This window comes from Trachinotus anak, unplaced genomic scaffold (genome assembly GCF_046630095.1).
Source record: "Trachinotus anak isolate AG129_WGS33_773 ecotype Australia unplaced genomic scaffold, CSIRO_AGI_Tana_v1 ptg000021l, whole genome shotgun sequence".
In the NCBI taxonomy this organism is placed as follows: Eukaryota; Metazoa; Chordata; class Actinopteri; order Carangiformes; family Carangidae; genus Trachinotus; species Trachinotus anak.
This window is the reverse complement of record NW_027273872.1, coordinates 28,160,823-28,175,109: the sequence shown is the minus strand read 5'-3', so window position 1 is coordinate 28,175,109 and position 14,287 is coordinate 28,160,823. Positions and strand designations below refer to the sequence as shown.

Here is a 14,287-nt window from a genome sequence, read left to right as displayed (position 1 = left end):
AAATGGTTTAAAAAAAATCCCTTCTCTCTATACTACAGCGAAGAGCATTCAGTTATTCTCTGAAAAGTTTGACAGAAATGTCCAACTTTATTTTGAAGTCAGATTTATCTGAGCCGTCACAGATGAGAAACACTAGGTCTACATTTCAATAATAATAATAAATCATATTAATTTAAATTAAATCAAATGAAAATGGCTGAGGTGGAGGTATAGTAGCCTTTCCCAGAATCATTTAGTTATTTCCTATGTATATCTCAGACCTTGAGGTACTTAAACAATTTATGTACAAACATTCCACAATTTATGGTAAGTAATGTTGAGCCATTATTTTTGCCTTCCGTAGAAGTCCTGCGTTGTGTTCATTGTGGCTCAGTAGTTTGTATGGACAATGCTTCCCCTTTGTGGAGATATAGGTCGAATCCGCGCTACCAGCCTAATAACCCATTTACTTCCCGCTTTCGTTTCATCAGACAAATATGACAACAGCCCGCAGCCAGGGATTATTGCATGAGAACAGTGACTTAAAATAAATACCATATTACTAAACCACGGATTAATGTAGAAATATAGTCTACTACTACCGTATATTAAACACAAACGGGCCACTCCACGTTGCCATTTCACTTCTCAGGATTTTAGGCTAGATAGTTGTTCAGTAAATAGCATTGTCGAGAGCACACGCCCCACGAGGTTATATTAGACCACTTTCTAACATATTCTGCAGATTGGTATTGCAACACTAAAATAAATGTCGTATAGACACGGCAACAAACAGTTAACCTGTGCAGACCTTGTGGTTTTGACATTCTAAAGAATGGTGTGGAAAGCTGCCAGAGCTAACACGAGCTATGCCAACTTGCTGGACCGTTGGCTGTAGGCAGCCAGAGTTCGTAGCCACAATTCATGAGAATTAGGTTTCACGATAGAAACGACAGAAGAGAAATGTCATGATGAGACACTTCGTCCAGCACTACTATTCAGTCATTCTGTCTGACCCCTGGAGCATCACATTAAATTCATGTTATTAGCGTAAATGGAAGTGCATAAAAGTAATATGCAGTGCGTTGGCTTGGTAGCTAGTCCAACCTGCAGTAGGCTATGTCTAACGAAATGACTGCCCTGCCACGTTAAGCCTTATAGCCTTATTTAAGTTTGTAGACAAGTTTCGTTGAGTTAAGAAGTTGTCATTTCACTGGCAATGATAAGCAACCCGAACTGCCACATAGCAAACGTTCACAAACAAAACATTTAGGCTAGTTACATACCTGAATATGCTTCCGCAGGTTCGACGGTGAATTTTTGTATGACGTGATGTAGTTCACTTTTGGCAAACATAGGAGGCATTTGAAACGATAAGAATCGTTTATGAGCTCTGTAAATTGGAACATTCCCTTCAGGTATGGCCATGGGTGTTCCTGCTCATCTGAGCATCCACCACCATCTCCATCTTCGTCCATCTTGCAGTAGGAAAAGAATGGAAATGACGTTGAACTTTTATTTATAGCCCACGCATATACGTGATGCCACCCTGATTAGTGATAGGCTCCCACCTGGGGCGGACACCCGAGAAAGTAACGAGTAACGAGAGTCTTAACAGAAATGTAGTGAAGTGAAAAGTATGGTATTTGTCATTCAGATGTAGTGAAGTGAAAGTCAAAGTATTTATAAAAAAATAAACTCAAGTAAAGTACAAATACTCAAAAACTGTACTTAAGTACAGTACTTAAGTAAATGTACTTCGTTACTGCCCGCCTCTGTATAAAATTCAGCCATACAGTTGTCATGAAGGAGGAAATTAGCTCTAGAGACCCAAACAGTTTCTGTACCAGCCTGTAACCATGTCTATTTCTGCTGTAAAGTTGGACATTTGAACATGGGAGTCTATGGGGACTGACTGACTGACTGACTGACTTGGAGCCAGACTCTAGTGGTCATTAGAGGAACTGCAGGTTGTAACTCTTCACTGTTGGCAACATGTTAAAGCCTGCCCTCTAGCTTAAGACAGGGTCACCCCATGTCTCTGCATCCTGTTTACGATGCAGACATGGGGTGGAAAATGTAGAACCTTGTGGGGGGTTGCTTGATATTCAGCTGGGGTTGTCAGAGATTTCAAAAAATGTTATTTCCTTTTTTTCTTTTAAATACTTTTTGAAATAAACTATGCTCCACCAGCATAGACTAATTCATATTGGCAACTAATTAATTGCTGGATTCCTGAGACTGACAAGGGTCACAGACAGAAAAGGTTGAGCAGTCCTATAGGAGAGAGAATTACAGCTCACAGTAAGGAGTGTAATTATACAAACATTACGTATACATCCAATACTTTTGGAAAACAGCATCACAAAAGAGTAACTGATGTGCACTAATACGGAGCCACAAATGTATTTGACCCTAACCCTAACATTTTGATCCCAGTCACATGTTTGTCAGATCAGAATGTTGTTACCCATACACATGGACCAACAGGCTGATCAGTGATGACTGATGTGAATAACCATCCAACCTGCTCAGGCTGATCTTCAAGCCGTATACAGTATTGTATTGGTTCAGAATTAGGAGTATACTTAAACTCCTCTAGTCTACCAGGTCAGTCATGAGCTCTCCGTCTCAACTTTAAGGTCAACATGGACGAGAACTTTAAACAGCTCAAAAGGTGGAAACATCTACAGTTACGCCTGTTGAAGAAGATCATGTGGTGTGACAAAGAGCTTAAGGGCAGCTACTAAATGCATCTTAAGGTGAGGTTGTTGTTGATCATTGTTAGATCTGACACCACACTTGAACACAGCCAACATGCTGGATGACAAGGGTAATTAACATATCTGGGGCTATGACTAAGCAAAAAAAACAAATCAATACTACATTTTCACAAAAGACAGTTTGTCTTTACCAAATGAGCTATACTGAAATTTCTCTCTCTCTGTAACATTGGGTTAATCCTAACCTGTCAAATAGGATTTGCATTTTGCTGGATTCAGTTCCTTTCATACAGAAGCCTTCAGGACAAGTCAGACAAAACATTTTGAGCAAATTCTTCTCTCCTGTTTATGACTTCAGAACAGGGGGAAAAATGGTTTGCCAGGATAATCTTTCTAAAGTTTCTAAAGTCTAAAGTCTAAAAAACAGATTGCAGGTGAAATTTCCCTGCCTACTTAATTTGCTAACTCACAATATATGTACCTTGTGTTTAGAGTACATGCAGAAATTCTGAAATCACCTGAAAGAAACATGAATGCTTTTAATCCCATTTAGACCAGGTTAGTGGTGCACTTCAGCTTCTTGTGGCTGCACTGAGTATGGAATGTAACAGCTTGAGAGGTTCTTGATAAAAACACAGAAAGAGACTGGACTGGGAGTCTGGCAGACATGGACAAAATTCAGTCACTAATCACATACTACAAGAGCCACCATCATCCTCACTGAAATGAGCCAGAAGGTGGTGGTGTTGCACAAGAACTGATCACAAAACATTCGAGAGCACAAGAAATGGTGCAAGGAGGAAATGGGTTCTGCTCAGTTCTGTCAGGACCATGGTGCCAGAGCAACACAGTTCTCCAATGCTTAAGTAACACAATTATGTAACAGTGAAAAGTCACTGGTGAGTTCCTACATGAGAAGACAACCTTAAAAGCATCAACATGAGTCAGGACTGATCTCACTGTTAATTACTGGTCTCATTGCCTTTCAAATAATTGCTGCATGTTAGCAGTATTATGAGTGCAGCAAAATGTTCTGGTAGTCTATGACTACGTGATTCAGGCTGTCCAAAAATCCCTTCAGCCATACATCAACATGAACCCCTCCCACACCCGATAAGTACCAGTCAAACTGCTTCCAGAGGTTAAGCTGTTCATTTAATCCTAACTGATCCACCAGAGTCGGTCTGGAGTCATTAGGAGCTGATCAGCAGGTCATGCAGCTGCAGCATCATGTTAGTTCATGTCCGGCAGTAAACCGTGCACCAGCTGAGGATCGCCGCCCACGGGTGGCAAGCAGCTCATGAGTGCAGCTACCTTCTGTTGATTGAATATTTCCACCTGATAATGAATTGAAACTCCATGATTAGGAAGTGTTCTGCTTGTGTTCCATTGCAGGTGTTTGACAGTAGAATTCATGATGTTATTAGATACTTTAGATAGTTTGTATGTTCAAAACATGATTGATTAGATAACAGTGCAGCACTACTGCAGCTCTTCTGTTCCAAAGGCTCTTAAAAGCAAAGCAGACCGAGCGGGGGGCTGTGGACCGGCCCCCACGGATCTTCGCTGTAAAAGGCTTTTTACAGACTGGTCTTCTCATCCTCCACATGTTTTATCTTCCTGTAGTTTGTGCATCTATTTTTGTTCTGTGTTGTTCTCAGTTGTTGTAGCTCTGCCTGTCATTACTGTATCTGAATCCTGTCTGTGGGGGCCTTTGAGAGTCCGCTCTGAGTGGGGGGGGGGGTCCTGTCCTTTTGGGGGTGTCATGTGTGCGCGTCACTCACGGCCTTACACAGACTTTAACCCCGCCCCCCCCGGAACATCCCTCACACACAGCCAGCACGAGGCGAGACAACCATGTCCCCGGGACAGGCACCCACGCGCTCCCCGCGCTTCCTCGCGCTGCTCGTGCTGCTGGGCGCGGGCCAGCGGGGCCTCGCGGCCGGCCCGCTGCTCGCGCTGCTCCTCGATGGTTTCCGCTATGACTACGTGGACGACCTGCACGCGCTGCCCGGGTTCGGCGAGCTCGTGGGCAGCGGCGTGAAGGTGGACTACATGACGCCGGACTTCCCGAGCCTGTCCTACCCCAACTACTACTCCCTGATGACAGGTAACCCGCCCCGCCCACACCCACACTGATCCACGGGAGCCTGCGTGGCCCCCGCACACCAGCCCACGACAACACAGTAGACCAGCAGCTGGTAGAGAGCGGAGAGCTCCTCAGGGACAGGTGGAGCGGGTGGAGCGGGTGGAGCTGACTCCAGGGTCAGACACTGGAGGTTGAAGAGCAAGAAGCTGAGGAAGCCTTCCTCTGTCAGGGGCCTCAGCCCAGTCACCCACTCTCAGCAGCTGTGACAGCTCCTGTTCATGTGGTCCTGGACCAGGACTGTAGCAGTCTGTCTGTCTGTCTGTGTGTCTGTCTGTGTCTGTGTGTCTGTCTGTCTGTCTGTCTGTCTGTCTGTCTGTCTGTGTGTCTGTCTGTGTCTGTGTGTCTGTCTGTCTGTGTCTGTGTGTCTGTCTGTCTGTGTGTCTGTCTGTCTGTGTCTGTGTGTCTGTCTGTCTGTCTGTCTGTGTGTCTGTCTGTGTCTGTGTGTCTGTCTGTGTGTCTGTCTGTCTGTCTGTCTGTGTCTGTGTGTCTGTCTGTCTGTCTGTCTGTCTGTCTGTGTGTCTGTCTGTCTGTGTCTGTGTGTCTGTCTGTCTGTCTGTCTGTCTGTGTGTCTGTCTGTCTGTCTGTGTCTGTGTGTCTGTCTGTCTGTCTGTCTGTCTGTCTGTCTGTCTGTGTCTGTGTGTCTGTGTGTCTGTCTGTCTGTCTGTGTGTGTCTGTGTGTCTGTCTGTCTGACAGCTCCTGTTCATGTGGTCCTGGACCAGGACTGTAGCTGTCTGTCTGTCTGTGTGTCTGTGTGTCTGTCTGTCTGTCTGTCTGTCTGTCTGTCTGTCTGTGTGTCTGTCTGTGTGTCTGTCTGTGTGTCTGTCTGTCTGTCTGTCTGTGTGTCTGTCTGTGTCTGTGTGTCTGTCTGTGTGTCTGTCTGTCTGTCTGTCTGTCTGTCTGTGTCTGTGTGTCTGTCTGTCTGTCTGTCTGTCTGTCTGTCTGTGTGTCTGTCTGTCTGTGTCTGTGTGTCTGTCTGTCTGTCTGTCTGTCTGTCTGTCTGTCTGTGTGTCTGTCTGTGTGTCTGTCTGTCTGTCTGTGTCTGTGTGTCTGTCTGTCTGTCTGTCTGTCTGTCTGTCTGTCTGTCTGTGTCTGTGTGTCTGTGTGTCTGTCTGTCTGTCTGTGTGTGTCTGTGTGTCTGTCTGTCTGACAGCTCCTGTTCATGTGGTCCTGGACCAGGACTGTAGCTGTCTGTCTGTCTGTCTGTCTGTGTGTCTGTCTGTCTGTCTGTCTGTCTGTCTGTCTGTCTGTGTGTCTGTCTGTGTGTCTGTCTGTGTGTCTGTCTGTCTGTCTGTGTGTCTGTCTGTCTGTGTGTCTGTCTGTCTGTCTGTGTCTGTGTGTGTCTGTGTGTGTCTGTGTCTATGTGTGTTTGTGTGTGTGTGTGTGTGTGTGTCTGTCTGTGTCTGTCTGTGTGTCTGTCTGTGTGTGTGTCTGTGTGTGTGTCTGTCTGTGTCTGTCTGTGTGTCTGTCTGTGTCTGTCTGTGTGTCTGTCTGTGTGTGTGTCTGTGGACAGATTCTGTCAGTGCACACGTCCATTAATCAGACACTAATCACACTATGAGGCTGACGTACACCAAACCTGTTGTAGTACAGTCAGCAGGGACAGTATCTGTGTGGACACTGTCCTCATGTAGCATTTACTGCACACTGTGCTCTGTGCAGATGATCTGCTGGTTGTTAGATTGTAAGCTGGACTTGACTGAATGAGTAACTAGATAAGATAAGAATGACTGTCCTGCAGGCTGTTTATCTATATGGTAACTATAAAGAGAACAGGTGTGTGTAAGTTAGGATTTTAAACAGACAATTCTGATGTCAGTGGATGAGTTGGTTTTTTATTATTATCATTTTCAGTGACTCACAGGTATGAAAACAGACAAAATGTTTTTGTGGTCATAAATGTTGAAGCTCTCTTGACATATTTTGTATCCAACTGCAACTAATGATTATTTGTATCATGAATTAATCTGCTGATTATTTTCTCCATTGATCGTTTGATGATTTTGTTTGCAAAAATTCTGAAAATAGTGAGAAATGCTGTCACAAGTGCTCTAAATGATGATCACAATAGCTGCCAGTCTACTGTAGATGCACAGCAGCGCAGCTGAGCCAGGAGAGTGTGTGTTTGTTTCTTTATGGGGTCAGAGTATGTTTCTTTGTGGGTCAGAGGTTGGTCAGAGGGATGGTGGTCTCGAAGATGAGGAAATTGATGTGTTCCTCTTTCCTTCGGTGGCTGTGAGAGCTCAATGCACTGAAACACATGCAAATAGACAAAATATAAACAAATTTAGGAAACATCTCAATGAATCTGACAACACGTGCTGCACATTTGGGTCAATATTCGTGTTGCAAAATATTTGAGCTGGACGATCAGACGTGATGTTAACATGTACGTCCTCAACATCAGCTCCATCCTTCTCAAACGTCTCCCAGCAGGGAGTCCTACAGGAGTTTACAGACTCACCAACTGAATCAAACCAGAGCAAATGAACTTCAAACACCCAAAGATTACATTTTACATTTTATTTCAATCACTAATTGTAAGCGAGCTAAAAGTTTGGAAGTTTGGCTTTGGGTGGAAGTGGTCAAACATCTGTGTGTGTTTCCCTCCTTACTCCCCTGATGACATGTAACAGTGGAACATGAGCTAAATATGGAGCATTATTTACCTGGCCGTCCTTATGTCCCTGTGGTAAAACACCAACAGTTTTTACACCTGTCATCACTGGGATTATCACCACCACACAGTGATCCTGTCTCCATCACCAGTTTTGCTTTGCAGGGCAAACACAGACAGGGTCACAGTGGGACCAGAGGACCAGGCTACTTGTCTGTCCAGCTCTACCTGCTGTGGCCATGATTATGATCACACACACATTACAGATTACATGAAAGTCCTTTCCAGTCAATCATCATAAACGTTTCATAAAACCCAAAACAATCATCATGTGAAGTAATTTTATTGTATTTTAATTCAGGGCAGTTGCTGGTTATGGTGATAGTACTGTGGACTGTATTTTGTGATATGTTTGGGGACAATAATAGATAGTATGACAGCTACTGTCTTCAATGAATAAAGTACATAAATGAGAAGGATCAGTCCATTCAGCTGTGAAGGCTGCTTATCTCAGTCCGTCTGTATATTTCTGAACAGATGAACCTTAGACAACAGGCAGGCTTTATAAGGTTGGTTAGAAAGTTTTTAGCTTGGACCCACAAAGCAGAACATGAATAACTGAGGTAAAACAGGTAAAGATCTTTATTAACAATCGTGAGGGAATCTTTGCTGGTGAGAAGTTTGGCAGCTGGCGAAGGGGAAGAAGTCTGGGGGCAGGTTGCTTGTGGGTGGAGATGGGGGAATTGGAGCGGTGGCTTGTTGGAGAGTTTAGGCAGAGCAGCGCTGTCAGGTAGAAGTCCAGAGAGGGAGGCTGAAGAGTGGAGATCCCTCTGGGGGACATCAGGGAAATCCGCAGGAGGCAGGCAGACAGAAACAAAGCTGGGTGGGCAGACAAAGAGGCAGAACCTGAAGCACATGGAGGAAACTGGTCACAGAAAAGTCCAAAAAACACACAAGCACAGCAAAACAGGTTTTGGCTAAAGAAAAGGAAATCTGGACATGCTGTGATCACATCATTGTAAAAAGCCTCAGATACACTCCAGATTCTTGCAAGAACCTAAAAAGGATATCTCCAGATTCTTGGTATTTTGGCTCATTGATAAACTCCTTTCACATGGGAAAGGAACACTACTCTCCTGGGTCATATTCCCCAACCTCCTCCTGATGTGGACTTTGTTGCTCTATAAACTACGTCACCACACTTTTCTCTTTGTCATCCCTCTGTCGTCATTACCTCGACCACTAGATGTTGCCTCGCAACAAAACCTAACTATAACTATATATGTCATAATAACCTGCTGACAGACGACCTGTGGGCCAGTTTGAGACAGGAGTGAGAAGAACTGACCCAGATGGAGGCTTCACATGATGAAGACCAGCACATTCTCCAGACCTGAACCCCCAATGAACTGGACAGAAGGTGAAAGCAAAGCAACCTACAAGTGCAGCACATTCGTGGGAACTTGTGGGTCAGGAGGGAGTTCATTCCTCCAGCAGGGAGGAGTCAGACATTTAGATTCAATTTAGTTCAACAAGAGGATTCATTGGTTCCTTGGTTCAGTCTCCAACTGTTTATTTGTTCGATGCTTTAATTTCAGACACAGAAACGTTGAATTATTAACACCTGAAAAAACTGAGTGGTGTAGTTGTAGGCTATCCCAGCTGGGATATAGCTGGGATAGTTCATTGTTCAGTAAGTACATTATTTTTCATACAATAGAGGCTGTGAGACAATGGGCTCTATGGTTAACGGTTGCTGCTTCAGGTGTAAGTTTCAAAAATGACTTCAGACCAGGTTTTTGTTGGTCAGTTGCTTTCAGCTTCCTCAAGATAGCAATGCACCTGACACACATTTTAAGACCAACACGCCCACTGGTGCTCAGATGAGGGCAAGCGTACGACCCCTGTGTCGATGTGAAACTAGCAGAGACACTTGTGTTGAGCTTGGTGCTGCTTCGCACCAGAATCTGCAGCTCCAGTAAGTGAGGCGGCTTCTTCTCCTGCTTGTTTTCTAAGCTGAGTTCATCAGTCTGGAAACTTCTTATACAGTGAGGAGACAGAGAACAGGTTGTGATTTACTGTTGCTGGCCACAGGTATGTAGCATTCAGACTGAGAACAAATGGGATTTGACGACAACAGCAGATCATCATTTTCTAGACCCAGAACAGAAGACTGTAGCAGGGCTGTTGCTGGGTCAGTGAACTTAGCACAGTCAGTCATACCTAAAAGATGACTCATGATTATGAGCTAGTTTTGGTCCAGCCTGGACTGGAGAGACCCTTTGAGGGCATCAATTGAGTGGACACAGACAATGTCTCCCAGTTGTTGACACAGCTGTGTCTGTGTATGCAGTGGAAACCTGAGACTGTGAGGCAGAGGATCATTATGTCATCTGACAACATAGGCTGGAGTCTAGTTGTGTGTTAGCTCAGTGGTGAGAGACAGGACAGAGTCTTCCTCACAGCAGGAAAAAGTGTGTGACATTAAAAACAGTGTGTAGTGGTGGAAATTAACTTATTTGTACCGTGGGCGTTTTCTTTATTCTTTATTCCCCTAAAAAACCTGATGCAGTTTCATTACAGATAAATGTCATACTCACTGCATGCATCACTGTCACAGGTCCGACACACACTGGACTCAAATGCACCAAACAGAACAATGATACTTTCAGGCAAAACCAGAACCAACGAGACTGCCACTAAATTCAATGATTACTCTGTGGGTATTAGCTGTAATTTAGCAACTAAAACTGTGTATCCAATAATGAAGGAGGGTGTAGATGATGATTGGTAGAAATATCAACACCATCTTTCTGAAGCACAAACTTGTCATGTCCTGATGAAAATCCCTGTTTGGTGTGATGAGTTTTTAAATGCTTCTGTGGGGACCAGTCCAGACATCATTTTAATGATCTAGTCCTTCAGTCAAGGTTCAGTTACAACTCTGGACTAATGAAGGAGAGTAATGAATTCTCAGTGACTATTGATTAAACATTGAATTTAAAATGTTAATTAGCTGGGCATACTGGCCGATATAGATGCACATCTATTTGCAAAATATTTACATGGCTCACAGGTCATGTAGGAGGGCAAGAGCTGTGAAGAGCAAAAACCAAAAATCCCCCATGTGTAAAATGTTTTTTCTGCTGACCCCGTCCTCAGCAGCACATCGCTCTGCTAGTGAGCCAGTGCTCTTTGCTGCCTCTCCTAACTGGCAGCATGCTGATCTGAATCTACTGCAGGTAACACACTGACTATGCATAACTACCTCACACAACCCCACGTCAAATAACCACAACTATCACTTTAAGGAATATAATCATTGACTCATATCTGTACCCAGTCACTTCAAACAGGCATACTTCCCAATCACATGAAAATAGCAAAGACATATACAAACATGGAGAGAGGCACTTTTTTTAAAAACTGAACACCAATTCCTCTCTTTCCTCAATTCTTGAAAGAAAGACTTGATCATTTAATAGAAAAACAAAATTTAAGTGACCGTCAATATGGTTTTTGACATAACTGATCCACCATATGGCAGTGATGGAACCGAGCAATTGAGACCAGAATTAGGGCCTTACGGCTGTATTCCTCTGCGACTCTAACTAGTTTCAGATTAAATCCCTGTTTATTCAGAGTCATCTCAAATAACTATTTGTGTGAAATTTTGTTATATGCTGTGTGAAGTCTAGAGCAGTGGTTCTCAAACTGTGGTACGCGTGCCGGTGGTATGCAGACTCCCTCTAGTAGTATACCGGGAGTCTCCAAGGTTTTTTTTGTTTTTTTTTTTAAGATGAAATAATCATTTTAAGAATATATAATAAAAAAAAACCTTAACCATGAGATTGTTGAAATTGAATTAAAACTAGGTTTTGTCTGTCTTGAAAAAAATGTATATTCATTTTTATATCAGCCAATTGGCTACAAGCTTACTAGGCTAGCCTAACTGTGTGGAGCATTAGCTTGAATGGTTGACAAGCTAAGCTATCATAGCTTAGCTTCCTCTGCGAGTTGGCACCAGAGATACGATGGACTTGCTGCAGCACCATCGCGAGGCCCTCGCAGTGAAGAAGATGCCCAAAGAAATTAAGTCTGTACTAGACTCAGCTGTGAAAACTTTGAACTTCATAAAAGCCAGACCAATGCATTCTCGCCTATTTCATGTGCTCTGTGATGAGATGGGCAGCGAAAATATCCAACTTCTGCTCCATACAGAAGTAAGGTGGCTTTCAAGAGGGAAGGTGCTTTCGAGGCTTTTCGACTTGCACAGAGAGGTGCAAATGTTCTTCCAGGACAAAAGCTTCCCCTTATCCAATGTTTTTGAAGACATTGTGTGGCTCAGTCAGCTGACATACTTGTCAGACATTTTCTCTCATTTGAACGAGCTGAATATGGGACTACAGGGACTCTCCATCAGTGTTTTTGATGTACAGGACAAAATCAACGCAATGCTGAAAAAAATGAAGTTACTGGAAATCATGGTAAAGACAGATGATGTTACAGCTTTCCCGAGTTTGGAGAGTTTCCTCTCTGACAAGCTGACCCTTGCTGATGGAGTCAGTGACAACATCGTTGCGCACCTTGTCTCTCAGACAACAGTTCGGCATCGAAGCATCTGACATGCCCAGGGACTCCACAGTTGGTGAGCAGGAAAGTTTAATAGAACTATCTTGTAACAAGACACTGAAATCTGCTTTCAAGTCAGACATTGTTGGACTTTTGGATACAGCAACGCAGTGAATACCCTGCATTTTCAGACAAGGCTGTGCGCTTTCTCCTTCCATTTGCGACCACATATCTGTGCGAGAAAGGCTTCTCCTCACTCACCTTCACAAAGACTAAATACAGAAGCAGGTTGGATGCTGAACCAAATCTGAGGCTGAAGCTGACCTCAGGTGACCAAGACATTGCAGGACTGTGTTTACAGAGCCATGTGCACACTTCTCAATAGGCATGTAGGCCAAGTTTCCAATAAATAATTCCTGGTGCAAAGACGTGACAGTGATCCTGCAGCACTGTTCTCCTGACCTGGAGACTTTCATCATAAACTGCAGGCCCTTCTACTCCCCCCGTGAGTTCACCTCAATCATCCTGGTCGGTGTTTACATCCCACCACAGGCCAACGTGCAGGAGGCACAGCGGGCGCTCGCCGACCAGATACTGTGTGTGGAGCAGACCAACCCGGACTCCGTAGTTATTGTCCTTGGTGACTTTAACAAAGGGAACCTCAGTCATGAACTGCCCAAATATAGACAGTTTGTTAATTGCCCGACCAGAGAGGGGAACACTCTGGACCACTGTTACACCACAATCAGTGGTGCTTATCACGCCGTCCCCCGGGCTGCACTGGGCCACTCTGACCATGTCATGGTCCACCTGATTCCCACATACAGGCAGAAACTAAAACTGTGTAAACCTGTTGCGAGGACATCGAAGCAGTGGAGCAGTGAAGCCATAGAGGATCTGCGGGCATGTTTGGACTGCACTGACTGGGAGGTGTTCAGGACTGCTTCCAACAGTCTGGATGAGTTCACAGAGGCTGTGACGTCATACATCAGCTTCTGTGAGGACTGCTGTATCCCATCACGCACCAGGGTGAGTTATAACAATGACAAACCCTGGTTCACAGCTAAGCTCAGTCAGCTCAGGAGGCAAAAGGAGGAAGCTTTCAGGAGTGGGGACAGGGACAGGTTTAAAGAGTCCAAGTACAGGTTTAGCAAAGCGGTGAGAGAAGCTAAACGACTGTACTCTGAGAAACTTCAGCTCCAGTTCTCAGCCAATGACTCTGCTTCTGTCTGGAAAGGGCTCAGACAGATCACTAACTACAAACCTAAACCCCCCCACTCCATTAATGACTTCCGTCTGGCCAACGATCTGAATGAGTTCTACTGCCGCTTTGAAAGACAGTGGGACAAGCCTGACACTAACCTCCACATCAGAGCCACATCAGAACCCCCCTCCTCCTCCCCTACCAAAGGAACGTCTCTCTCTATCCTGGAGAGAGATGTCAACAGGCTTTTTAAGAAGCAGAACCCCCGCAAAGCAGCCGGTCCTGACTCTGTCTCTCCATCATCCCTGAAGCACTGTGCTGATCAGCTGTCTCCAGTGTTCACAGACATCTTCAACACCTCACTGGAGATCTGCCACGTGCCAGCCTGCTTCAAATCCTCCACCATCATCCCTGTCCCCAAAAAACCAAGGCCCACAGGACTAAATGACTATAGACCCATTGCCCTGACCTCTGTGGTCATGAAATCATTTGAGCGTCTTGTCCTGTCCCATCTCAAATCCATCACTGACCCACTCCTGGACCCCCTGCAGTTCGCCTACAGAGCCAACAGGTCTGTAGACGACGCCGTCAACATGGCTCTCCACTTCATCCTCCAGCACCTGGACTCCTCAGGGACCTATGCCAGGATCCTGTTTGTGGACTTTAGCTCTGCCTTCAACACCATCATCCCGGCTCTGCTGCAGGACAAGCTCTCCCAGCTGAGCGTGGCTGACTCCACCTGCAGGTGGATCACCGACTTCCTGTCTGACAGGAGGCAGCACGTGAAGCTAGGAAAGCACGTGTCTGACTCCCAGACCATCAGCACTGGATCCCCGCAAGGCTGCGTTCTTTCTCCTCTGCTCTTCTCCCTGTACACTAACACCTGCACCTCCAGCCATCAGTCTGTCAAGCTCCTGAAGTTTGCAGACGACACCACTCTCATTGGACTCATCTCTGATGGCGATGAGTCTGCCTACAGGTGGGAGACTGAGCGTCTGGTGACCTGGTGCAAGCAGAACAACCTAGAGCTAAACGCTCTGAAGAC

At 45.0% G+C, this 14,287-nt stretch overlaps 1 protein-coding gene across 1 annotated transcript in view; it reads left to right on the top strand.

Moving 5' to 3' along the window:
• Positions 1-4,508: 4,508 nt before the first annotated feature.
• enpp6 (ectonucleotide pyrophosphatase/phosphodiesterase 6) overlaps positions 4,509-14,287 on the top strand; it is a 31,172-nt gene continuing 21,393 nt past the window's right edge. The window contains exon 1 of the mRNA XM_071457899.1: positions 4,509-4,812. Coding sequence (XP_071314000.1) covers positions 4,560-4,812 — 253 coding nt within the window. The 5' untranslated portion in view covers positions 4,509-4,559. The remainder of the gene's footprint in view (positions 4,813-14,287) is intronic.